Genomic DNA, 27,898 nt, shown 5'->3' on the forward strand with positions numbered 1-27,898 from the left:
TTTCTACGGGATATCCACTGATGCCAGCAATCATAAGGCCACTAAATTATTTCCGTTTGTTGTTCAGTTTTTTGATATTAATCAGGGAATGCAGACCAAACTTTTGAAGGTGAGTTCCCTACCTAATGAAACATCTGACGAAATTTCAAGATTTTGTATGAATACTATCGAAATGTTTGATCTTGAGAAAAATAAATGTGTGGCATTTTGTGGAGGCAACACCGGCACAAACTTTGGTGGTTTAAAAAGACAAGGCAAATGCAACGTATTTACCAAATTAAAGGCAACATTGCATGAAAACATTGAAGGCATGGGGTGCCCTGCACATGTTTTACACAATAGCGTGCAGACATCTGCTGACAGTTTAAGCTGTGATGTTGAAACTATCGTCACGAAGGTATACTCACACTTTTACATATATACTGTTAGAACAGAGAGGCTTAAGGAGTTCTGTGATTATGTGGGAACTGAATATATGCATGTAATGTGTCACTCGAAAACTCGCTGGTTATCACTGTTTCCAGCAGTTGAAAGAGTAATCCGCCTGTTTGAACCATTAAAAGATTTTTTCCTAAATGAAGACAAAGCCCCCAAAATATTGGTTCTGTTTTTCAGTAACCGATTAAGTGAAGCCTACTTACGGTTCATTCAGTCAGCTTAACACTTTGCAGCTTGGGATAAAAGAAATTGAGGGAAGCACGAAAAGTGTAATAGAGGTAAATGATGTTTTGAAAAGTACTCTGGAAACTGTTACTAAGAGGAGAGAATCTGTCCTTAAAAGAGCAGAAGCAGTGGAAAGGAGTTTTAGAGAAGAAGTTAACAAGTTTTATGACACTTGTGTAGAATATCTCAGCAAGTGGAGCCCCTCATATTTACCCTCATCGCCGGTGTTTGATTGGATGTTACTGAAGAGAGTGCCAAAATGGGAAAGTGTTGAAGAGACAGTTTCTTATTTGAAGAGTAAAGAGATTGAAATCGATGATTCCATTCTCTTTGATCAGTTCGGCATACTGACAAATTTTGTTGAAGAAAGTTTTCACAAGTGGAATGATGATAAAAAACACCATTGGAATGTCATGAGAAGTGGGTGAGTTTTTTTAAAAGCTGTGACTGTCTTCAGCATTACTCTGAGTTGGTAATAATTCCAAGGTATTTATTTACAATCCCAGCCCATAATGCCAATGTGGAAAGAATATTTTCGTTCATGAATATCCAGTGGACTAATGAAAGAAACAGAATGGAGGTGGACTCTCTTGAAGCAATCCTGCAGATCCTGTACAACTACAAAATGGATTGTGTCTCAAAGATCAAAGACAAGATCAAGAAGGCTGGAGGCAGTGAAAAATACCCTTTTCTCCAAGGACAGTCAATTCCATCTACAAGTGCTCAGTAATATTAAAGCTCATGTTAATATTAATTGATTAAAAGTTGAATGGCTGTAAAATTTTGTAAAATCGTAATACATTTCTTTATCACTGTATACGTTTATTAAATGTCATTAATTATACAGATAAGCTAGATTATATCGATCTTTTGTATCCTCTTATTAGTGATAATAATCGGGTTAACAAAATGTATCAACAAAACATTAATATTTAAAATTAAGAAACCTGGGTACATGTGGAATGAGGTGTCCATTGACACCCGGGTGAATGTGTCCCGGTTTTCACCAAACATTATTTGGTCACCCTACGTTAGAGGAGCAGAACAATAATACCGTTACTGTAGAATATTCGAATTGTTGACGGAGCCACAATCTCACCTCTGGTTGCACCGCTTCGTCACTATCGAAGTGAAGTCCGGGAAAGTATTCTTTAAGTTTTGGAAGCATGTGTAAATCGGATGGGGCCAAGTCGGGACTGTGTGTTGGATGATCGATGGTAGTGGACCAGGGGCATGGGATCCCTGCAAATGACGCAGAGCTCGAACGAAATCTGCCATTGTCATGCTGAAAGAGAACGTGCTCCTTGTGTGGATGAACTCTTCAAATTCGAAAATCGATTACAGTACGTTGTTTCTCACGCACCGACGTAGTTACTTACACACTGTCATGTTACACGCTAAAATTTGGAGCCCTCTAGCTGCAATTGGGCTACAGATATGTAGGCATGAAGACTAAAGACGTGGAATGTTGATAACGTTTGTTTTATCCAAAATAGGTTTAAGAGTTTTTACATAAAAAATCGGAGGCATTACTTTTCAGTGCGTCCTCGTAGATGATATTAGATTTTCCTGGACATGTGTTATAACATGAGTCTGATAACATGTATTCAGTTATATGAGTCGCATAATGGAGACCACTTGCAACAACTTTCCTTAATTATTTTTCCATAAGGATGAGTTACTTGTTCGACATCTTGTAATATGACGTCTTCTCTATGACCGCAAGGGGATGCCGTTGGCCCATTACTTCTCACAGAGCAGACGACGTTAACAGCGTTTTATTTTACTTTCGGGATTGTGTGGAGCGGTTGAACGGTTCAAACGTCATTGGCGGCTAACGACTTGGAGCCGCTACCTTGAAAAACATTACACAGTCATCTGTGATGCGTCCCCGGTGGAGTTTATATTTCATGACTTGTTGGTGTAGATGGAGCCTTACTCGTCACAGGGACTTCGATACACGCATTTCGTGTATGACACAACAGAATATAGTTGTTGCTATGTTGAAGGAATATACAGAGAAATGTTTCGCAACAGGCATGATCCTAGTTGGAAGATCTTCATCGCCATATATAGAGACTTAAAAGAGAAGCTGAGTCATTCAGACCAAAGAGAGGTGGCTAAGGTTCAAACAGTGGCATTTAAAGATATGGTGTTGGAATACGTGGGCGAAAATTCATCAGCAAGGACCCGCTAATTTCCCTGTGAAATCACGCTTCGAACAATAGTGTGGAGAGTACTGGTTCGGCAGTAGCTACACCGCTATATGATAAACAACGTGTGCAGGCGACGAGGACAGACTGTTCTGTACCCTGAGTTCAGCTGCAAATACATCACCCATTGCAGCATTCCAGTGCTAAACTTCGCAGTCTGCACTGTTCAAGAGTGAGGCCTCTTTCAACCACGATGGTCTTTCCAACTGCCCAAATAGTTATGCCTCGAGTGATGAAAATCTACACATCGGTTGCCGGCTGGAACCATACAAGATCAAGGAATAGGATCTTATCTGCAGGCACCCGAACAAGTGGTGCACGTCACCTGGTGTTCAATCGGAGAGTGCTGCCGTACTTGTTATCCTACATGAGCAACAGATACACTTATAGCTGGGTTGTAAAAACTGGGCGATCGCCGGCTGTCGGCCGGCCGGAGTGGCCGAGCGGTTAAAGGCGCTACAGTCTGGAACCGCACGACCGCTACGGTCGCAGGTTCGAATCCTGCCTCGGGCATGGATGTGTGTGATGTCCTTAGGTTAGTTAGGTTTAAGTAGTTCTAAGTTCTAGGGGACTTATGACCACAGCAGTTGAGTCCCATAGTACTCAGAGCCATTTGAACCATTTTTTTTTTTTTTTTTGAACCGGCTGTCACATCTACGAATTTTTTCTATGGTGATACATGAAGTGGTCGACATTTGAACCTCTGCCGACGCTGAACTGCCTGATACATCCGTAGCTGACTGTCTCATTTCACTACTGGCAATAGCGAGTCCAGTAGAACTGTACGTGTCTTTGGAATGAATGCACCCGAGACATGGCCGTCACTGAGAAATGTTGCTATAAGCTAAATTTGCTGTAACAAGATGTAAATTGTTTATGTTAGTAGAAAAACTAAATTATTTTCTTTCAGTTGCAAAAAAAAAAAAATTATTTTCTTATCCCAAACCATGCGACTGAGGAAAAATTTTGAAAGTTTGGCCTTAATATTGTGTGGCAAAGATTTACGAATTATGAAGCAATAGTGTGAATCATTACTGCAATAATGTTACGCGTGTATCTTTTACTGCATGTTGCAGCTATGAATTACCTCCAGTACGCGTGACAGTTGAGAAATTATGCAACAGCTTTTTTATGAAAAACTAGTAGCTAGTTGTATTTCTTTATTGTACATATGATAGCAACTTAAAGGTGTTTAGGTTCTTATTTATTCAGCCCCATCAGATCAGGATCTACACTATCTGTCTTACAAGGGTTTCACACACACAAATCTTTTAGTATCACAATTTACTAATAATATAATAACTAATTATATCCGTTATAATGTAAGAGAAAAGATAATGTGGAAGAATTATATGCGTACACCTAAGACTATTTTAAGTAAATTATACAAATGACGTTACTTACCTGTAGGTCAAACAAGGAAAAGGCACAGACGTAGAACGGTAGCCCAATAAAGCACAACGTCGGATAGTCTATGTGAATCGTGTGCTTGAAAAGCGGTTGGACTCGATTGTCTTCAACTTTGACGTTGCATTTTTCTGACAGGAACGGGAAACTATATTGATAACCTGGAAGAAGCATCGGTTGTCAAACTGCAAAAGGTAAAATTATCTTCATAGTGCTCTAAATGTGAAAAGCTTACCTGTACAATAAAACACATCATCGACCTTGTACGTTGAACCATCTGCAAACGTCACTGATTCCTCACCTAGACTCACGATTTCTGGTTTCTGAAAGACGTTGTCAGGAAATTTTGTATCAATTTTTTCTTTGAAATGATGGCTCAGAATTACCTGAAATGAAGCAGGATACTATCCTATAGATGAGCTGCATAATTGACAGTTCACATAAATCTAAATCTCTAAACATACTTTCATTATAATTCAGAAATATAATTAGAATAACAGCCACTACGTTGCATGTGACATGTTAATACTGTATACTGAACGAAAGACATTTCGACCTCGGATAAAAGTGCGTATTACTTCTGACAAGGAGTAATGACTGTTCGTCTAGGTGATTCGTCGCAGAGTATTGGATGCTTGATTATTTTCCCTCGTACTCATACTTAAGAATACTAATGCATTGTGGTGGCTTCGGATAGCTTTAATTTATGCACCTCCCTTAGATAGTAAAACTCTTCGTTTTTGAAATGATTGAATACTTTTCCTTTTTTACTGATCAATTTAAGCGGCCCGCTATGATTTCCTCTCCTGTTCCTTTTCGACTCAGAGTAGCAGTTGCAACGTACGTCCTCCATTACTTGCTGGATGTATTCTAATCTCTGTCTTCCCCTACAGTTTCTACCCTCTACAGCCCTCTTTCTGTACCATGGAACTTGTTCCTTAGCGTGTTAACAGTTGTCCTATCATCCTGTCCCTTATTTAGTCAGTATTTTCCATATACACTGCTGACCATTAAAATTGCTAAACCATGAAGATGACGTGCTACAGATGCGAAATTTAACCGACACGAAGAGGATGCTGTGATATGCAAATGATTAGCTTTTCAGAGCATTCACACAAGGTTGGCGCCCGTGGCGACACCTACAACGTGCTGACATGAGTGAAGTTTCCAACCGATTTCTCATACAAAAATAGCAGTTGACAGGCGTTGCCTGGTGAAACGTTGTTGTGATGCCTCGTGTAAGCAGGAGAAATGCCTATCATCACGTTTCCGACTTTGATAAAGGTCGGATTGTAGCCTATCGCGATTGCGGTTTATCGTATCGCGACATTGCTGCTCGAGATCCAATGACTGTTAGGAGAATATGGAACCGGTGGATTCAGGAGGTAATACTGAATGTCGTGCTGGATCTCAACGGCCTCGTATCACTAGCAGTCGAGATGACAGGCATCTTATCCGCATGGCTGTAACGGATCGTGCAGCCACGTCTCGGTCCTTGAGTCAACAAATGGGGACGTTTGCAAGACATCAACCATCTGCACGAACATTTCTACGACGCATGCAGCAGCATGGACTATCAGTTCGGAGACCATGGCTGCGGTTACCCTTGACGCTGCATCACAGACAGGAGCGCTTGCGATGGTGTACTCAACGACAAACCAGGGTGCACGAATGGCAAAACGTCATTTTTTGGATGAATCCAGCTTCTGTTTACAGCATCATGATGGTCGCATCCGTGTTTGGCGACATCGCGGTAAACGCACATTGGAAGCGTGTATTCGTCATCACCATACTGGTGTATCACCTGGCGTGCTGGTATGGGGTGCCATTGGTTACACGTCTCGGTCACCTCTTGTTTGCATTGACGGCACTTTGAACAGCTACGGCCCGTGGCTCTACCCTTCATTCGATCCCTGCGAAACCCTACATTTTAGCAGGATAATGCACGACCGCATGTTGCAGGTCTTGTACTGGCCTTTCTGGATACAGAAAATGTTCGACTGCTGCCCTGGCCAGCACATTCTCCAGATCTCTCACCAGTTGAAAACGTCTGGTCAATGGTGGCCGAGCAACTGGCTCGTCACAATACCAGTCACTACTCTTGATGAACTGTGGTATCGTGTTGAAGCTGCGTGGGTATCTGTACATGTACACGACATACAAGCTCTGTTTGACTCAATGCCCAGGCGTATCAAGGCCGTTATTACGGCCAGATGTGGTTGTTCTGGGTACTGATTTCTCTGGATCTATGCACCCAAATTGCGTGAAAATGTAATCACATGTCAGTTCTAGTGTAATATATTTGTCCAATGAATACCCGTTTATCATCTGCATATCTTCGTGGTGTAGCAATTTTAATGGCCAGTAGTGTATTTCTTCTCTCGCTGACTCTCATTCCTTACCATACACTCCACATAATTTTCAGCATTTTCAACATTCTTCTTTAGCACCATATTTCAAATGCCCCTATTCTCTTCCGTTCTGGTTTCCCCACAGTCCATGTCTCACTGCTATACAATGCTGTGCTCCAAACATACACTCTCAGAAATTTCTGTCTCTAATTAAGATTTGTGTTTGATACTAGTGAAGTTCTGTTGGCCAGGACTGCTCTTTTTGCCAGCGCTAGTCTGATTTTTATGTCCTCCTTGCTCTGTCCGTCACGGGTTATTTTGCTGCTTACATAACAGAATTCCTAAATATCCTCTACTTCGTGACCACCAATCCTTGCGCTGTTTCGCTGTTCTCATTACTGCTACTTCTCATTACTTTCGTCTTTCTTCTGGTTACTCTCAATCCATATTCTTTAGTCATTAGACTGTTCATTCCATTCGACAGATCTTGTAATTCTTCTTTACTTTCACTGACAACAGTGATGCCACAGCGAATCTTATCACTTATACCTTTTCCCTTGAATTTTAATCGCGCTCTTGAAACTTTGTATTTACGCCATTCTTCCATATATAGATTGAACAGTAGGGACGAAAAACTACATACGTTCCGTACACCCTTTTTAATCCGAGCACTTTGTTAGTGGTCTCCCACTCTTATTGTTCCCTCTTCCTTCTTGTACGTATTACACGTCTTTCCCTTGTAGCTAACCTCTATTTTTCTCGGAATTTTGAACGTCTTGCACCATTTTATATTCTCGAAAGCTTTTTAAAGGTCAACTTATCAAACGCACTGTCAGAACTGCCTCTCTGGTACCTTTCCCGTTCCTAAAGCCAATAACAATCCTCAGTTTCCTTTTCCATTCTTGTGTATATTATTCGGTGTCAGTAGCTTGGATTCATGAACTGTTAAGTTAATTGTGCGATAACTCTCACACTTGTCGGGTCTTTCTAGCTTAGGAATTGTGCGGATGATGTTTTTCCGAAAGTCTGATGGTATATCGCCAGTCTCATACATTCTACACAACACCGTGAATAGTTGTCTTATTGTCACTTCCTCCAATGACTTTAGAAATTCTTCCTTATTTGTTCTTAAGTCGCCGTAAACTCTTAAATCCTGACTCCAATACTCTATCCCCCATCTCTTTCCTATCGACTACTGTTTCTTCTTCTATCACGTCATCGATCAAGTCCTCCCTCTCGCAGAGGTCTTCAGTGTATTCTTTACACCTGCCCGCTCTCTCCTCTGCATTTAACAGTGGAATTCCCTTTGCACTCTATGTTACTGCCTTTGCTTTTAATTTCACGAAGGTTGTTTTGACTTTTCCAAATGCTGAGTCAGTCCTTCCGACAATCATTTTTTTCCGATTTCTTCACATTTTTCATGCAGCCATTTCGCCTTAGATTCCCTACCTTTCCTGTTTATTTCATTCCTAAGTGATTGGATATATGTATTCCTGAATTTCCCTAAAAATTTTTGTACTTCCTTCTTCCATCGATCAGCTGAAGTATTTTTCTGTTATCCGTTGTTTCTTCACAGTTACCTCCTTTGAACCTAAGTTTTTCTTACCAAATCCTGTGATGGCTCTTTTCAGAGCTATTGAGTCCTCTTCAACTGAACTGCCTACTGAGCTATTCATTATCGCAGCAGTAGTCTCAGAGAACTTCAAGCGTATCTGTTCAGTCCTTAGTATCCGTATCCCGTTTCTTAACGCACTGATTATTCCCGATCAGTTTCCTAAACTTCAGTCTACTCTTCACCATCACTAACTTCTGATCTGAGTCTATATCTGGTAGCCTTACAATCCCATGTTATTTCAGAATCTCTGCCTGACCATAATGTAATATATCTGAAATCTTCCCGTATGTCATGGCTCTTTCCAAGCATACATCCTTTACTGTCTGAAATGTATTGCATAAATTAATTAGTCTTTCTCCTCTCTCATTCCTACTATCAAGACCATATTCTCCCGTAATATTTTCTTCCACTCCTTCCCCTTCAACCGCATTTCGATCCCTCTATATCTATTATATTTCCATCTCTCTTTACGAACTGAATTACCTATTCAATACCGTCATATACTTTCTCTATTTCTTCATCATCTGCTTGCTACTTCGGCGTGTATACATGAACTGTTGTTGCCGATGTTGGTTTGCTGCCGATTCTGATGTGTAGAACCCTGTTACTGAACTGTTCACAGCAACTCACTCTCTGCCCTATTTTCCTATTGAAAACGCATAAACGGGAATACTATTCCCGTTAAACCATTTTCAGCTGCTGCTGATATTACCCTATCTGATCTGACCAGAAACCGTGATCTTTTTATTTCATTCACTCCATTGATCCTCCACTATACATAGATTGAACCTTAGCATGCCGGCCGCGGTGGACGAGCGGTTCTAGGCGCTTCCGTCCGGAACCGCGAGACTGCTACGGTCGCAGGTTCGAATCCTGCCTCGGGCATGGATGTGTGTGATGTCCTTAGGTTAGTTAGGTTTAAGTATTTCTAAGTCTATGGGACTGATAACCTCAGATGTTAAGTCCCATAGTGCTTAGAGCCATTTGAATTTGAACCTTATCATTTCCCTTTTCAGATTTTCTAGTTTCCCCATCACGTTCAAACTCTTACAGTGTTATCGTTTAGTTGGTTATGCGATCTTTTGCTCATATAATACGATACACAAGGCGACACATCTAACAACGTAAGACAAATTTGGTTATACTTTAAATTCTGATGTGGATTTGCATCTATATCCTTACGTAATGCGATCATAATTATGCTAACAGGAGTATGTATAAGACAAATGTTTTATCGTGTTCCCTTTTGCGATTTGTTCTTTCTTCTCCTTCCTCTTCTTCTTCTTCTTCTTTTCCTTTTTCTTCTGTGGGCTGCGCAGAATTTAAGACTTTTTGCGAGTTTCTTCTGATCTTCTCAAAATAACTTCGTTGTATTATTCCTTATCTTCCTCTGGTCTTCTGTTGCAAAAACTACGTCGTTATCCCTGGAATATCCTGATGCTTTCAATGTAGCTGCTATATTGTTTCTATTATACATTGTCTATGACGTGATACCAACTGCTACTGTAACCTCGTTGTCCTCCTCCATCCATTTAATAGTCATTCTCATTCCAACGATATACTGAAAATCTTTCTGATGAAGCTGTCCTAGACCATTGCCTTAACCTGACTGTAGAATATCAATACCCATTTCCATGTTCTGCCTGTCATTGTATCGGAATGTTTGTAATTCTTCATTTCTCCTGTTTTCCCGTGTTTCATCTATAATTTTCTGTGCTCGTAATATTTTCATAAACAATCTTCTCTGCTTTTTCTCTTGTATTTTCAGTTCTGCATGCTTCTTCATTATAAGACACATCGAACAATGAGATTCTGTCGGTTTCACTACTGCATTGTAATGTCTAATTCTGGTCTTGTAAGACAGCGTTGGTTAAGTGTACCTTTTCTGGATAACTTGTAAACTAATTCTAATATTTCCCTCATTATCCAGCCCATTGAATCGGATCCATTTTACAAGATATGTGAACTTTTCCACTCGCCTAACGTCCCGTGTCGTGTTTACATACATCTTTTTCTCTTAAGCTGAAGCTTCACAGAGATCTTCCAGACCAGGTTTTTCAGCAGTGTCGTGCACATCATCCAGCATCGATTGGACGTTTTCTAGGTTTTCAGCTAACAAGGCTCAATTAGCAGCACACATTAAGCACTTAATTTCTAGGTTCCTTCCTTTCTTCCCGAGATGTATTCCTTAGCTTCAAACTTATGATTACCTTACAAATAAATTTAAAGTGGTTAATATTTGACGTTAAACTATTAAGCGAGAAAAAGTTTAAGAAAGGTTTGAAATTGTGGTTAAAATTTGTTGGAAGTCGTCAGCTACTCTCATTAAGCGCTGGATGAGTATAGTCTGGGTAATTTACGCTCCGTTTTCAGCAACAGATACTTTTTCATGCATCTAAATGTTGATGACGGCATAAATCGTGAGCCTTAAAATGTCTTACGACGGCATAATTTTGCAGATACATTCAATGGTACGAGGGCTGTTCAGAAAGTATCTGATCTTACTCTTTAATTATGGAAACCAGTAATGCTACGAGGGAGCGCGCGGGCACTCTCTGTGTTTGTGGGAAACGTAATGCGCATGCCTTATTTTTTTCATGACTGCGGAAACAACCACTCGCTGGCTAGCCGGTGAGAAGTGAACACGTGTAAGTGTCAGTCGTCGGATTTTGTGTTGTGTGCAAAATGACGGAAAAAGTGGAACAACGTTATTGCATCAAATCTTGTTTTAAGCTTTGTTATTCTCAAGTTGAAAAATCCACAAGATTCGGCAACTGTTTGGGGATGAAGCAATGGCTACCGCACAGATACAGGGTGATAAAACCGCTTCAGAAATGGCAGTTTATCAGTTCAGGTAGGCTCTCAACATCAGCATGGGGCTGTTATTGATCACGTAAGTAACCTGGTGATGCAGGACAAACGAATCACAACGGAGAACTTGCAGAAGAGGTTAAAATTAGTACTGGATCCATTCATTCGATTTTAACGAAATATTTGGACATCAGAAGATTCTCAGCAAAAGGTGCACCGAAGCTGCTAATAACTGAGCAGAAGCAACTTTATTCGGAGATCGCATAGGACATGCTGGATACTGTGGACAGTAATTTCAATTTTCTTAACACAATGATAAATGGTGGTGAGTCCTGGGTTTATAGGTACAGCCCAGAAACAAAGTTCTAGTCATCGCAGTGGAAGCATCCGAGACCCAAAAGAGCGAGGAAGGTCCGCAGCTATGCGAAAGTCATACTGACCGTGCTTTTTGCCTCCAGTGGCATGGTCCATCACGAGTACGTCCCAGAAGGTACTAATGTCAACAAGGAGTACTACCAAGAGGTTCTGCGTCGCCTTCGTGAAGCAGTGAGAGACAAACGACCAGACTTGCTGGCAGTTGGCAGCTGGCACGGTAACCCACCCACTTGTCGTTCTGAGTTAATTCAGAGTTTCTTGGTCTAACGCAACACGGATGTGATTTGTCAGCCTCTCTATTCCCCCGACCTAGCACCGAATTACTTATGTCTTTTTGCTGAACTGAAAAAGATTCTAACAGGGCCAGATTTCAGACCAGGGAAGAAATTATGCAGAATTCCACGGAGCAGCTCAGCACCATACCAAAACATGCTATTCAGACATGCTTCCAGCAGTGGCACTAGCGTTAGGAGAGGTGTGTAGAAGCTGAAGGGGACTGCTTTGAAGGTGACTAGTGTCAAACAACTGCATCTGAATAAAGACTGATTTATGAATAAAAGTCGGATGCTTTTGTGAACAGAGGCCTCGTATACAGGGTGGTCCATTAATAGTGACCGGGCCAAATATCTCACGAAATAAGCGTCAAACGAAAAAACTACAAAGAACGAAACTTGTCGGGCTTGAAGGGAGAAACCAGATGGCGCTGCGGTTGGCCCGCTACATGGCGCTGTCATAGGTCAAACGGATATCAACTGCGTTTTTTTAAAAATAGGAACCCCCATTTTTATTGCATATTCGTGTAGTACGTAAAGAAATATGAATGTTTTAGTTGCACCACTTTCTTCGCTTTGTGATAGATGGCGCTGTAATAGTCACAAACATATGGCTCACAATTTTAGACGAACAGTTGGTAATAGGTAGGTTTTTTAAGCTAAAATACAGAACGTAGGTACCTTTGAACATTTTATTTCGGTTGTTTCAATGTGATACATGTACCTTTGTGAACTTATCATTTCTGACAACGCATGCTGTTACAGCGTGATTACCTGTAAATAGCATATTAATGCAATAAATGCTCGAAATGATGTCCGTCAACCTCAACGCATTTCTCAATACGTGTAACGACATTCCTCTCAACAGCGAGTAGTTCGCCTTCCGTAATGTTCGCACATGCAATGACAACGCGCTGACGCATGTTGTCAGGCGTTGTCGGTGGATCACGATAGCAAATATCCTTCAACTTTCCCCACAGAAAAAAATCCGGGGACGTCAGATCCAACCCACCTGTCATGAAATATGCTATTCAATACCGCTTCAAACGCACGCGAGCTATGTGGCGGACATCCATCATGTTGGAAGTACATCGCTACTCTGTCATGCAGTGAAACGTCTTGTAGTAACATCGGTAGAACATTACGTAGGAAATCAGCATACATTGCGCCATTTAGATTGCCATCGATAAAATGGGGGCCAATTATCCTTCCTCCCATAATGCCGCATCATACATTAATCCGCCAATGTCGCTGATGTTCCACTTGTCGCAACCATCGTGGATTTTCCGTTGCCCAATAGTGCATATTATGCCGGTTTACGTTACCGCTGTTGGTGAATCACGCTTCGTCGCTAAATAGAACGCGTGCAAAAGATCTGTCATCGTCCCGTAATTTCTCTTGTGCCCAGTGGCAGAACTGTACACGACGTTCAGAGTCGTCGCCATGCAATTGCTGGTGCATAGAAATATGGTACGGGTGGAATCGATGTTGATGTAGCATTCTCAACATCGACGTTTTTGAGATTCCCGATTCTCGCGCAATTTGTCTGCTACTGATGTGCGGATTAGCCACGACAGCTGCTAAAACACCTACTTGGGCATCATCATTTGTTGCAGGTCGTGGTTGACGTTTCACATGTGGCTGAACACTTCCTGTTTCCTTAAATAACGTAACTATCCGGCGAACGGCCCGAACACGCAATTATATCGTCCAGGATACCGAGCAGCATCCATAGCACATTTTAATCACAATAGCCATAAATCAACACGATATCGTCCTTTTCCGCAATTGGTAAACGGTCCATTTTAACACGTGTAATGTATCACGAAGCAAATACCGTCCGCACTGGCAGAATGTTACGTGATACCACGTACTTATACGTTTGTGACTGTTACAGCGCCATCTATCGCAAAGCGAAAAAAGTGGTCCAACTAAAACATTCATATATCTTTACGCACTACACGAATATGTAATAAAAATGGGGGTTCCTATTTTAAAAAATGCAGGTGATATCCGTTTTACCTATGGCAGCGCCATCTGGTTTCCCCCTTCAATGTAGACGAGTTTCGTTCTTTGTAGTTTTTTTGTTTGATGCTTATTTCGTGATGTATTTGGCTCGGTCACTATCAATGGACGACCCTGTATACTGTCTGTGAAATATGTTAGGATTAGAGTTCGTCGTAAATAACTTTAAACATCATGCCTGAGGCAGCAATTTTGCTGCATAAAGAGCGAAAATGTAATACGCGATAAAATTTTTCCTTTTCATCATTTTGTGGAGTGCGTCGGCGAAAAAAGATTTCGAAAACATTTGCTTTCAAATGCTGGTTGAATATAATCTGGCTTTTGCAGTTCCTAACTGTAATACTTGTCTTGCTGTGTTAAGCCGTTAACATAAGATTACATCTCTTAATGAGTAGATTATCACAGCATTTTTTAAATGTTAAAATTCGGTCAATAATATTGAAAATCAAATTTCTGTTCGCCTTGGAAGCCGTTACTAGGCTACCTACAAGTGGATCTGCGTGACCTTGAACCGGTTAGCCTTTTGGTAATATACAGGGCGGTCAGAAACAGTCTGAAAAGCTTAGAAGGGTACTGCAGGGAAGTTGTGTTGAGAAATAGTTGTTGAGCATAAAATTCGATACGCTGCGCCGTTTCCGAGTTATTCAGCATTGCGGTTAACCAACCAGCTTGTCGCGCGAGCATGTTCAGTCAGCCTACCAGAGACAGTGTCGCCAAACGTGTCCTTCTTTTGGTTTCCTCAAATCGAACAAACGTAGCTTTTGCTCACCTAGCTTTTATCAGTCCCGAAAATGGCACATTTTAACTGATAATGTAGTAGTAACTCACGAACCCACAGCTGTCTGTGCATTACCGCAGTGTAGCGCGTGCTAGTGTTTTGGATTTGCGCGCTGGGAGCTGACTGGCTGACTTCGATACTAATTAACTAGGAAACGGCGGGACGTATCGAATTTTTTTCTTAAAAATTATTTCTCGGCACAGACTCCCCTGCAACACCCCCAGAAGCTTTCCAGACTGTTTCTGATCACCCTGTAAATTGCCAGACTCGTTTCCAAGGATCTAAAGATATTCTACGAGACAATACGAAAGAACATTGATGACAATCCGTTCCGTTACCTTTTTATTATTCATCTGGATGAAACTTACGTGAGTTAATGGCAATTTCTCTAAACCTATCAGTATTATATGCAGCGTTGACTGTATGTGACAAGTTGAAATTGTTTGCTGCGTTTCCTTGTCTTTCACGGGCGATGCACTACCAGTTACATCATCCGAACACGCCAGGCAGACCGCCTCAAAGCTTTAACTTGTCACATTTCGATCGTTTCCTATGTGGTTCTTCCTGTGTTTTGTAGTACATCGGGCTATGGTCTCTGCACGTCTCTATCGACCTACCGCTATTTGGCTTTTTCCAGTACTAAACTGACGAACTGCAGGTCATGAATTTATGAGCGCATTTAGGCATTTCGACGACAGCGAAGACTCTAGATGGATCATAACTCACCACACCATCAGTACAAAGAGAGGTCGCCTCTGTCTTGAACAAATTATCTGTCGACGCCCCCGGCGGATGGATAACTGCTAATGACGAGATTATTACTCTCTTTCAGTTATTCATATTCTCATCATTGTTGCTCACACCGAACGAAGGTGCCAATAAATTCGAGGAAGATGACTTTTACGAAGATTGGAAAGACTCTTCCAGTGTGGGTGCCAACAGCGTCATAAATGCGGATCGCAGACTTTTCCATAGATATTCATGGTCGGATCTAGAAATCGTGTACAATGAAAAGTCTGTTATGATTTGAAGCGAGACATCAAATTTCGTGTCGAACGACCGTACAATGCTGCGAATCAGGACAGACACATTTCGTGCCCCAAACAGTGTCGTTATCGTATCGCTGCCACACGTCAATTTACCTTGAGGAAATTTTCCAAATGTGCTATCTGTCGTGAATAGCGGTGACGCTAGTGTCGCTTTCCCTATTTCTCGCCGTTAAGGGCTCCGCGGCGATAACATGTAGTCTAACTTACTCACTTATCCCTTAGTAGGGAATAAGAGTCGCAAGCCTATATAAAAGACTCGCCTTACATTTGTTTCCACTGATGTGCCTTTATAGCCGCCTACGTGGCTGTTGTGTGTATCCGCGGGCGCAGTACATTCGTAGCCCTCGTTATTGTTCTAGAATATTTTCCCGAATTGGTAACTAAAAATTATGAACAATCAATGAACCTCCCACGCAAGGGTATATTCAGATTCTAACAGTTTTTTATTAGGATCACGACAGTCAAAAAGCCGAAACTCGTAATGTATAGGGGAGCTGTGCTCTTTTCTTTTCTTTTTTTAACAAAAAGAAAAGAAAAAGTGACAGGTGATTCAAACGAAAATTTAATTAGTTTTGTTGTGCAAATGAGACAAAACAGAAAAAATTATAGATATAATCTTCCCATGAGGTATAGAGTGACAATTATTGAGCTACGTGAAAAAAACGTAAATTAGTTACAAACTACGGCGTGCAGTCAGAAGTCTTCTTCGTTCTATCCTGATTACAGGACAAAGGCGACATCGCAGCAATAGTTTTTAGTATGAGCTATTCGTCACTGCCAATCCCGTTTCCAGGTAACGCCCCAAATTGACCCCTTTCGAATTCTAAAACAGAGTGAGCGTGACTTTTCCTGCCGAAGGTTGAATCAGATTTTTTTTTTCGTGAAGAACTATGGCGCCATTCCTAGTTCGATCTTTTCGTTTCAGGTTGGTGATAATACACCCACGTTTCATCTCATATATAACAATGCAGTTCAAAAATCCATTAGCTTCCACCTGGAAACGACGCAAAAGTTCCTCACAGGCATCGATGCGGCGATCTCTCAATTCAGCATTCAACTACTGTGGCCCCATTCACGGACTCTTTATTGAATCGTAGCATATCTTCGACTGTATTGTGCGTTGAACCATCATTAATATGCTAAACAGTCTATTTCGTTTACAGTAATACGCATGTTTTCCTTCAGAGGCTCTTCAGCTGCAACAATGTTTTCGGCTGGGAATCGTCTTCGACAGGATCTGCACAACACGTACGTTTGCTGCAGGGACACATACACGGATCACCGTACTGTGCTTTCATCATCTGATGCATTTCCAAAGATTTAACACCTTCGTTATTGAAAGAAGACATATCGCTCTCCCACCCCTGTTCAGGTCGACAGTGGGGAGGCTATTTTTGCATTGACACAGCTTCCTTTTCTGTAACGCAACAACAGGCTGGCGGCTGTTTATCATTTGTTTAAATACAAAGCTAGGTCCTGCCAGCTGCATAAGTCGATAGTACAACATTCAGGAATTTCATTATTTGAAAGTTTTCATTTGAAACACTCGCATATACTGAAAGGTTTCATGTTGATATGAAGGAGAATACAGACTAGTACAGTTAGGTGCATCAAACCAGTCTTCAGACTGAAGAATATAACAACAGGTAAAAGGATCTGACAATTTCAGAATGTTTGATCAGGTGGACCTGCACTAAATGGTTTGTAAAAATCGAACAGTAACAAAGTACATCTTCATTTAATTTGTACGGCAATGCAGAATGTGACCCGCATGATCCTGAACCTAGTAAAACTGTTGCAGGTCATTATTTTTTAGAGAAGTTCACGTCGTTATGTTTAACGGAATTTGTCATAAAACGAATGCAGGCACTGGTAGAAGAAAGGTCCAATTTTGATACCATCTTTCCGCTCTAACCCTCCTCCTAACGTCAAACATGATTTTGCATCGTCCCAGTTTCAGCGTCCCCAGAAGCCTGGGATTTTAATAATAACAACAACAAAGTACACTATCTGTCTTAATTCAAATGGTTCAAATAGCTCTGAGCACTATGGGACTTAACATCCGAGGTCATCAGTCCCCTAGACTTAGAACTACTTAAACCTAACTAACCTAAGGACATCGCGCACATCCATGCCCGAGGCAGGATTCGAACCTGCGACCGTAGCAGCAGCGCGGTTCCGGACTGAAGCGCCTAGAACCACTCGGCCAGAGCTGTCTTCATTTATATAAATGAAAAAGGTAAACGTTCGGTTGTCCAAAACCGTACATCTCAAAAATTCTTCAGCATTTGCTTTGAAATGTTGACATAAGGTTGCATTCGAATATGTGCGTGTTTTTATGTACCTACTGGAGCGCCGTATGTACACTGATGATCCAAAACATTATGACCACCGCCCATCGCGAGGTGGAATACCTCCTGGTGGTCATGTTGCGGGCACGTGACGCAGTAAGGAAAGAAGGTAAGCTGATGAGAGACGAATGGACAGTCATTTTAGCGAAGATACGGGCCGCAAATGCGCAAATCCACCGATACAAGAGGTTATGACAAAGGGCAAATTGTTGTGGCGCTGCGGCTCGAAACGAGAATCTCTGAAACGGCGAAGCTGGTCGCCTGTTGGCGTACTACTGTCTTGAGCACCTGTGAAAAATGTTCGAAGGGTGTTGAAACAACGAGTAGGCCGTATGGTATTGGACGACCACGTCTCAGCACAATACATAGAGTTCGGAGCCAGGATAGACGGCGCTCTGTGGCAGGTCTGACGACACAGTACAATGCTGGTGCAGGCACAAGTGTTTGGGAGCACACCGTTCAAAGGCCAGTGTTGAACATGGAGCGCCACATCACACGCCCCCTACGTGTTTGTGTGTTGACCCAGCGACATCGTAAGTTATGATTGCAGTGGGCACAGCATCACTGAGTTTTCGTCTTGGGTTAACAGAAACGTGTCGCCTGTCGAAAGAATCGCACTTCTTGTTACATCAGGTCGATGGTTGGGTCCTTACATACCGTCATCCAGGCTGACGTCTGCGCGAAACATGCACGGCGCCACAGATACAGGCCGGTAGGGCAGAATCATGCTACGGGGTACATTCCGTTGGGCTTCCATGGGATCTTTGGTGGTAATCGATGGGATGATGACAGTAGTCAACTACGTGAACATTATTGTGGACCACCTGCGTCGCTTCATGCTGGAAGTCTCCCCCTATGGCGATGACATCTTCCAACAGAATAACTGTCCGTGTTGCAAGGTCAGAATCGAGCTACCGTTGTTTGAGGGGCGTTATAATGAACTCATATTGATTTCTTGGCCAGCAGATGTGCCTGATCTGTACTCATTGGAACACATATTGGGCGTCAACTAAGTGCCCGTAAACCACGATCCAGTAATTTGCGGGAATTGCTTGACCTGTGCTTAGACATCTGGTGCGACATATTGCTAGAATCCATGTCGAGCAGAATCTCTGTTGTTCTGTGTTTGAAAAGTGGAACAACACGTTATTAAACAGGTGGTCATGCATGTATTCGAATGCAAAGTTGTGTCAAAATTTTTCGGACATTCAAGATTTTGAAGAGATGAACATTTACATGAATAGAAACAAAGATCCAAATACTCGTTTATTCAAATCCTAAATCTCCGAAGTATTTCACCTATTGCCTTGAAATTTTGACACAAAATCGCATTCGAATTTACGCACGTTTTTATAGCTACTTTTTAATGTATGTAATATATAAAAATGGTTCAAATGGCTCTGAGCACTATGGGACTTAACTTCTGAGGTCATCAGTCCCTAGAACTTAGAACTACTTAAACCTAACTAACCTAAGGACATCACACACATCCATGCCCGTGGCAGGATTCGAACGTGCGACCGTAGCGGTCGCGCGGTTCCAGACTGTAGCGCCTAGAACCGCTCGGCCACCACGGCCGGCTGTAATATATAAATAAATAAGTAATGTATAAAGGGGAATTGTTGCTAGCTAAAATCTGAAAGTTTTCGATCGATCTGATTCAAATTTTTACACAGACATATGCTGTATATTTTTAATGTTTGTAATATATAAATATGTATATCAATATTTTCATATAATAGTGAAACGTTGTTGGCAAACAGGAATGTTGTATTTATGACTTATTGGGTTGTGATTACAATAGTATTACAGAATCTGAATTTGCAATAACAATAGACAAGGCTCAAGCTCTGACAGATGGGAAGGGGGGGGGGGGGACAGGAGATGGACAAAGGAGTGGGAGGAAATGAAAATGGAAAGCGGTAAGGAGAAGATAGACAGAGGGGGGGGGGCAAAAGGAGATGGAGACAGGGGGGGGAGGAAAAGATCAGCAGAAAGAGGGGGGGGGGGACAGCCGCTTGATATAGAGAGGAGGAACGAGGAGGAGAGAGGCAAAGAGACCGAAAGGAGGAGATGAACAGAGAACAGAGACATGGGTGGGTGTGGGAGAAGGCGAGTGGGACGTGTATTCAATTACGATTTTAGAAAAGTATACTTTGTCTTTTCTCCATTTTCCATTTAACCAGATTCAGCTGCAGCAACGAGGTGGCTGGGAACAGAAGAAATTATTATTCAGCAAAATACATCATCTGAAAAGAATTTGTCCGAGGACTTGTAAAATACATAAACTAAACTAAACTCTGCTCGAACAGGCCATGAAACCCCAACGCCACCGACCGGCCGCCGTGTCACCCTCAGACCACAGGCGTCATCCGGATGCGGATATAGAGGGTTATGTGGTGAGCACACCGCTCTCCCGGTCGTATGTCAGTTTACGAGACCGGAGCCTCTACTTCTCAGTCAAGTAGGTCCTCAGTTTGCCTCACAAGGGCTGAGTGCACCCCGCATGCCAACAGCGCTCAGCAGACCGGATGGTCACCCATCCAAGTGTTAACCCAGCCCGACAGCGCTTAACTTCGGTGATCTGACGGGAACCAGTGTTACCACTGCAGCAAGGCCGTTGGCTTGACAAATACATGCGTCATGCAATTAATATTACAACTACAATAAAAGCAAACCCTCAAAACTTCGACAACCCCATAGTTTACAATACATAAAATCAAGTGTGTATTCATTATTATCAATATCTCATTTAACTTTACGGCTGTGAATACAGGTCTGCAGACTATGATACGCGAGCGTGTAAACGGGAAGGGGAGGAGAAGGGAATGCTGCCTCTTTCAGACACCGGCCGCTGTGGCCTAGCGGTTCTAGGCGCTTCGGTCTGGAACCGCGCAACCGCTACGGTCGCAGGTTTGAATCCTGCCTCGGGCATGGATGTGTGTGATGTCCTTAGGTTAGTTAGGTTTAAGTAGTTCTAAGTTCTAGGGAACTGATGACTTCAGATGTTAAGTCCCATAGTGCTCAGAGCCATTTCAACCATCTCTTTCCGATGTTCCAGATTAAGTTCGGAAAAGGTCAACCTTTCCGTCTGTCAAGAGAGCGCCATGGGTATAGCTCCAAAGAACAGCGAGTGGCGCTTCAGCCTGTCTTAAAAATGATTCCTGCGCAAGTTGTAGGATCTACGGCGATGACCACAGTCGGACGGTACGCGGTCTTACTCAGCTTCTAAGCGATTCTGGGCACTCGCCAACCACGTTACAAACCACGTCTCCGAGCACGTCCACGACCACGTTCACAAACGCGTCATGTTCCTATGTGGGGACTGCCTGAATTAGTGCACCGGTAATTATTTCTAATCAGTTCTAATGTGTCAAACTCTCTTAGTGGTTGTCTTCCGTATGAAAATCGATGAGAAGCACGTGTAACGGTATGCAAAAGGAAAATATACAGTGAAGGATACTTTTTCTCTGTAATAAGTGTTCTGACTAATTTGATGCGGCCCGTCACGAATTCCTCTCCTGCGCCAGTTTCTTCATCTCAGAGTAGCACCTGCATCCTGGGTCCTCAATTTTTTGCTGCATGGGTTTCAGTTCCTGTCTTCCCCTAAAGCTTCTCCCCTCTGCAGCTTCCTCTAGTTCCACAGACGTTATTCCCTGATGTCTCAACACATTCTACCCCTTCTTCTTGTCAGCGTCTTCAATGTATTCATTTCTTCGCCAATTCTGCGGAGAACCTTGTCATTTCCTATGTTACCAGTCCACCAAATTATCAGCATTGTTCTATAGTACCACATCTCAAACGCTTAGATTATCTTCTGTTCCGAGTTTAACACTGCTCATGATTCACTATCATACAATGCTGTAATCGAAACGTACATCCGCAGAAATTTCTTCCTCAGGTTAAGGCCTGTTTGATACTAATAGACTTCTCATGGCCAGGTGTGCCCTCATTGCCTGTTCTATTCTGCTTTTTATGTCTTCCTTGCTTCGTCCGTCGTGGATTATTTTGCTTCCAATGTAGCAGAGTTTCTTAATTTCGGCTGTTTCGTGATCGCCAATTTTCATCTTAAGTTTTCGTTATTCTCATTTCTGCTACTTCTCATTACTTTTGCCATTTCCCATTACTTTCAATCCTCATTTCGACAGATCCTATAATTCTTCTTCACTCTAACTAAGGATAGTAACGTAATTAGCGAATATTATCAGTCATATCCTTTCACCCTGAATTTTGATCCCACTTTTGAACTTTTCTCTTATTTCCGTCATTGCGTCTTCGTTGTATAGATCGAACAGTAGGGGTGAAAGACTGCACCTTTATCTCACACCCTTTTTAATTGTAGCATATCGCCCATGGTCTTCCAGTCAAACCGCTCCCCCTTGCTTCTTGTACGAACATTAACTGTCTTTTCCGGTAGCTACTAAGGATACCACCAGTCAGTAAATGTTGTTTATCCTCTGTAATCCCACTCCGATTCTCATTCTTTTTAGATACTTATCCAAACATGTGACAAATTCGATGACTCATCACTCTTGTCTGATCGAGAAATAGCGGTCTTGTCTTGCCTCTTGAAGGGAAGGTCCCGGGTTTGAGTCCCACCTTAGCCATGGGCCTGTGCTTTCTATTCGCTAATGTAGCAAATCATATATACATTACAGAAATCTTAGTTCCTCGGAGCAGTTTGGTTTGCCCCGAGCTGTACTTACAAGACAAACAGCACAAAGTCAGAAGAGAGTCAAAGTAAACTGGAAAAGTCACCCTACTAAAAGTATGGACACCCAGAAGAGAAACAAATGATTCAAATGGCTCTGAGCACTATGGGACTTAACATCTGAGGTCATCAGTTCACTAGAACTTAGAACTACTTAAACCTAACTAACCTAAGGACATCACACACATCCACGCCCGAGGCAGGATTCGAACCTGCGACCGTAGCGGTCGCGTGGTTCTACTGACGAGCCTAGAACCCTCGGCCACACCGGCCGGCGAAGAGAAACAGTTATAACAATTGTACTACAGTAAGTAAACCTCTGAAAAGTGCCTAGTGAGTATCAAGTAAAGACTCTGCTGTCTTAGTACCCGTACAGTGAATGTGGAACCTGGATCCGCAGCAGAATCCAAATTGCTCCAAGTTATCCGCACATTCCATGGCAGCCATGTTAGTCACAATAAAGTAAGCGTGTTAGCGATCTTTGTCTCACTATGTTTGACGAGCTGCCGCCGAGAATGGCTACACGTCACTTCTATAACATCTTTTTGTTAATGTAAGACCCGTGTCCCACAAGCCTGGGACTCAGTAATCCATTAACAACATTATGGGCCCCTGAATGTATCTCTCATTCTGCAGTGGAGTGTTTCTGCCACATCAAAACTGTGTGCCACTCCGGGACTCGAACCCGAAATCTACCTTTCGTGCCTGGACAGCCTGAATAAGAAAAAGAAAGTCGGATATTAAGGAATATACAAATCCAACCTCTCTATTCTCAACGAACGGCGCCAGACGTTAACAGCGGCAAAAGGTCTTTTAAACAAAAGAACACAGTTAACAACTGGCGCCCTTCGTTGAGAATAGGAAGGTTGGATTTTCATATTCCTTAATATCCGGCTTACTGGAGGCAGAGAACTAGCTGTGATTACACAAGCGTAGGGACAGGAATCGGCTGTATTCAATCGGGGCCATTCTGCGCAATCTCGACTCCTTCGTATTGAAGACAATCCGGAGAGTAGTCGATACCTGTGTGAAGTTTCAAAATTCGAGGCATGGTCTCTTTGTTCGATAATACCAGGTACAGTATTTAAGGTGAAAATGCCAGGCGCTTCTGGCAAGAAATGTTTTTCAAAGAAGACAGGTAGCGTTATTTCCGCAGTTTTCAGCTGTCGTAGATCACACATGTTTGGTACATGACTGCCTAGTAACTTTTCCGTCATAGTTCAACTGTGGTACATCGAACATGTTTGGGATATGATTTCCCAGCGGCTTGTCCAGCCTACCATTGATGCTTTGCAGATTTGTATACTGGCTGCATGGAGAAACACATCCTCTAGAATTATCCAGGTCTTTTTTAATTTTATTGCGGCTTTTAGAGGGACTACTTCACGACTTTTCAAAGTCGGAGATCATCTGAGTTCCACTATCTTCTTTTATTGGCGCCAGCCTATGTAGGTTTAAGAAGAAAAGATCATCATAATAAAATAACAGAAATCAGAGGTCGTGCGGAAAGGTTCAAATGTTCGTTCTTCCCACGAGCAGTTCGAGACTAAAGGTAGAGAAATAGTGTTAATGTGCGATATTGCAGTGGGTGTATTGTGAAAAAGAATGCTTACATATCCGAAGCAACAATGCATAGTTCTACACTACTGGCAATTAAAATTGCTACACCAAGAAGAAATGCAGATGATAAACGGGTATTCATTGGACAAATATATAATACTAGAACTGACATGTGATAACATTTGCACGCAATTTTGGTGCATAGATCCTGAGAAATCAGTACCCAGAACAACCACCTCTGGCCGTAATAACGGCCTTGATACGCCTAGGCACTGAGTCAAACAGAGCTTGGGTGGCGTGTACAGGTACAGCTGCCCATGCAGCTTCAACACGATACCACAGGCATCAAGAGTAATGACTGGCGTATTGTGACGAGCCAGTTGCTCGGCCACCATTGACCAGACGTTTTCAGTTGGTGAGAGATCTGGAGAATGAGCTGGCCAGGGCAGCAGTCGAACATTTTCTGTATCCAGAAAGGCCCGTACAGGACCTGCAACATGCGGTCGTGCATTATCCTGCTGAAATGTAGGGTTTCTCAGGGATCGAATGAAGGGTGGAGCCACGGGTCGTAACACATCTGAAATGTAACATCCACTGTTCAAAGTGCCGTCAATGCGAACAAGAGGTGACCGAGACGAGTAACGAATGGCACCCCATACCATCACGCCGGGTGATACGCCAGAATGGCGATGACGAATACACGCTTCCAATGTGCGTTCACCGCGATGTCGCCAAACACAGATGCGACCATCAAGATGCTGTAAACAGAACCTGGATTCATCCGAAAAAAATGACGTTTTGCCATTCGTGCACCCAGGTTCGTCGTTGAGTACACCATCGCAGGCGCTCCTGTCTGTGATGCAGCGTCAAGGGTAACCGCAGCAATGGTCTCCGAGCTGATAGTCCATGCTGCTGCAAACGTCGTCGAACTGTTCGTGCAAATGGTTGTTGTCTCGAAAACATCCCCATCTGTTGACTCAGGGATCGAGACGTGGCTGCAAGATCCGTTACAGCCGTGAGGATAAGATGCCTGTCATCTCGACTGCTAGTGATACGAGGCCGTTGGAATCCAGCACGGCGTTCCGTATTACCCTCCTGAACACACCGATTCCATATTCTGCAACCAGTCATGGGATCTCGACCAACGCGAGCAGCAATGTCGCGATACGATAAACCGCAATCGCGATAGGCTACAATCCGCCCTTTATCAAAGTCGGAAACGTGATGGTACGCATTTCTCCTCCTTACACGAGGTATCACAACATTTCACCAGGCAACGCCGGTCAACTGCTGTTTATGTGTGAGAAATCGGTTGGAAATTTTCCTCGTGTCAGCACGTTGTAGGTGTCTCCACCGGCGCCAACCTTGTGTGAATGCTCTGAAAAGCTGATCATTTGCATATCGCAGCATCTTCTTCCTGTCGGTTACATGTCGCGTCTGTAGCACGTCATCTTCGTGGTGTAGCAATTTTAATGGCCAGTAGTGTACTTAAGAACAGAGGATCTGTAATATCGTAGCCGGCCGCGGTGGTCTAGCGGTTCTGGCGCTGCAGTCCGGAACCGCGGGACTGCTACGGTCGCAGGTTCGAATCCTGCCTCGGGCATGGGTGTGTGTGATGTCCTTAGGTTAGTTAGGTTTAAGTAGTTCTAAGTTCTAGGGGACTTATGACCTAAGATGTTGAGTCCCATAGTGCTCAGAGCCATTTGAACCATTTTTTTGTAATATCCTATTTATCCGCCAATACCATGTAGCGTCTTTCAGTTAAAAAATGTCCTTCCATGTATGGGAACTACACAACGTGTAGTCTGTCCGTGACTCGTTCGCGGATAGCTAAAGCGGTTAAGGCGACCGCTCGCGAAAAGCGGAAAATCCGGGTTCGATTCCGGGTCTGGCACAAATTTTCGTTGTTGTCATTCCCTTATACGGCTGATGGTTGTTCCAGTCACCTAAGTCTGAATTGCAGAGTAGTGATGCAGATGTAGATCGTTTCTGTGGCCTGGCGCATGTAAAATGTTACGTGGACGCAACTCCCATAATCTCACCAACGAGTGTGACGTCAGGTTATGTTAGTTAACACAGCAGCAAACAGTAACGAGCAGATATGATGTACTCACTCAGCAAATCATACGTTTGAGGAAGATATGCACGACCAAACCCCTTATTAGTTCTGACGCAGAAAATGATAAGTTATCAGCTAATATGTCTTAACTGAAGGCTTCAAATACCGCTTATCCGCTAATATCGCCGTGCTGCACGTCCAGTAAGTCTGAAAGCAGAATCATGAACTCATCATTTTCTTGGATTTCGTGCAGTATAGGAAATTGTAACTCGAAGCCCATACTGCATGGCTTTTACTTCCTGGATGTTCGTCTAGCTCGGAGAAAATTAACCATCGCATTTGTCATTATTTCTTAGTGACCTTAATTTTCTCATACTGGTGGTGATTTTCGATAGCACCAGTAGATCTATTGTCACACAATTTTAGATTATCTGTAAGGGTGTGAATTAGATGTACGCAAAATAATTTTCTCGAGAGAAATAAGATGCACAAGTCTATGACTTATCGCAAAACGAAATTCACACAAAAACTGCTTGCTCAGTAGTCGAGACTACGGTCGGTAATCGAAAAAACTGTAGCTGCAACTTTAATTTTTTCACGGCGAAGTCGGTGTATTTAAAACTGAAAGAAACTATTTATCAAATTAATAGATGGGATGTAGGTCAAGGAAAAGAAGAAAATAGCGATGACCTTTGGCTTCTTGTTTGGCCTTCAGAGTCGCCGGACTCCATTACATGACGTGTCCGCACCCTCGGTGTTTCCCCAACCTCCTGGTCAATAATGAAAGCTATTGAGTCTGCCATAATACACACTGTAACGACGTATCGTAATAGCTATGCAGTCTCATTGGTCGGAGGAACAGATTGATTTCTCGATTTCAGTATGTGTGTGTGTGTGTGTACGTAAATATATTTTGGAAATACTTTCAAAAATATACGTGTTTAGTAACTATTAACTATTACTGAAGAAGCGTTACGTGTGTATCATATTGGAGTTCTAAGCTCAGTTCCCGTTCTTGCAGAAAAATAATAATGAATTAAGGATGGGTCCGCCTTTTTGCAAGTACACAGATCTTTGTTTTGTTTTATCACCCAAACATATTTCACCACAGTTGTGGCATCCTCTATGGCGTTTTATTATTTTTCTGAAATACATCCGTACATGTTATTTTTACGTTAAGGAATATAATGCATCTCTATGGCGTTTTATTATTTTTCTGAAATACATCCGTACATGTTATTTTTACGTTAAGGAATATAATGCATCAGATTTTGTTGTCATTTAAACTGCGTGTGCACTTTTATTTTACACTGTGTGCGACCTGTGGCTGCCAACCAAAATCAACCACAGTTCTAAATTAGTACACCACGTCGTGATGGATGTTAGAAAGTCGTCTGCACTGATTTTTTGTTTATTATCCGATATTTAAATTATATGTTGTGGTAAAATTCGTGGCACATGCCCGTTTTTGGACACGCCAATGAAGTATTTTGCTGGTCCTTAGCTGTGCCAAGTTTTTTTTTATGTACGAGATGTTTTTTGTGTAGTTGAGCTGAACCTGTGGACATCGATAAAAGTTTTGTGAAGCTTAGGTATGGTGGACTATTTCGTGTAGTTTGTTATTCGTGGATTATGTTTCGTATTGTAACATCAAATCT

At 42.4% G+C, this 27,898-nt stretch overlaps 1 protein-coding gene and 1 pseudogene across 2 annotated transcripts in view; both read right to left on the reverse strand.

The window, feature by feature from the left end:
- The window catches only part of LOC126263122 (uncharacterized), a 154,254-nt gene that overhangs the window by 15,824 nt on the left and 110,532 nt on the right, over window positions 1-27,898 (reverse strand). For both annotated transcript variants that reach the window (XM_049960139.1, XM_049960138.1), the window contains exons 5-6: window positions 4,519-4,669; window positions 4,281-4,444 (exon numbers count right to left, since the gene is read on the reverse strand). In XM_049960139.1, the coding sequence (XP_049816096.1) occupies window positions 4,281-4,444; window positions 4,519-4,669 (315 nt within the window). The remainder of the gene's footprint in view (window positions 1-4,280; window positions 4,445-4,518; window positions 4,670-27,898) is intronic.
- On the reverse strand, window positions 20,418-20,535 carry LOC126191765 (5S ribosomal RNA; annotated as a pseudogene).

This window comes from Schistocerca nitens, chromosome 6 (genome assembly GCF_023898315.1).
Source record: "Schistocerca nitens isolate TAMUIC-IGC-003100 chromosome 6, iqSchNite1.1, whole genome shotgun sequence".
NCBI lineage: Eukaryota > Metazoa > Arthropoda > Insecta > Orthoptera > Acrididae > Schistocerca > Schistocerca nitens.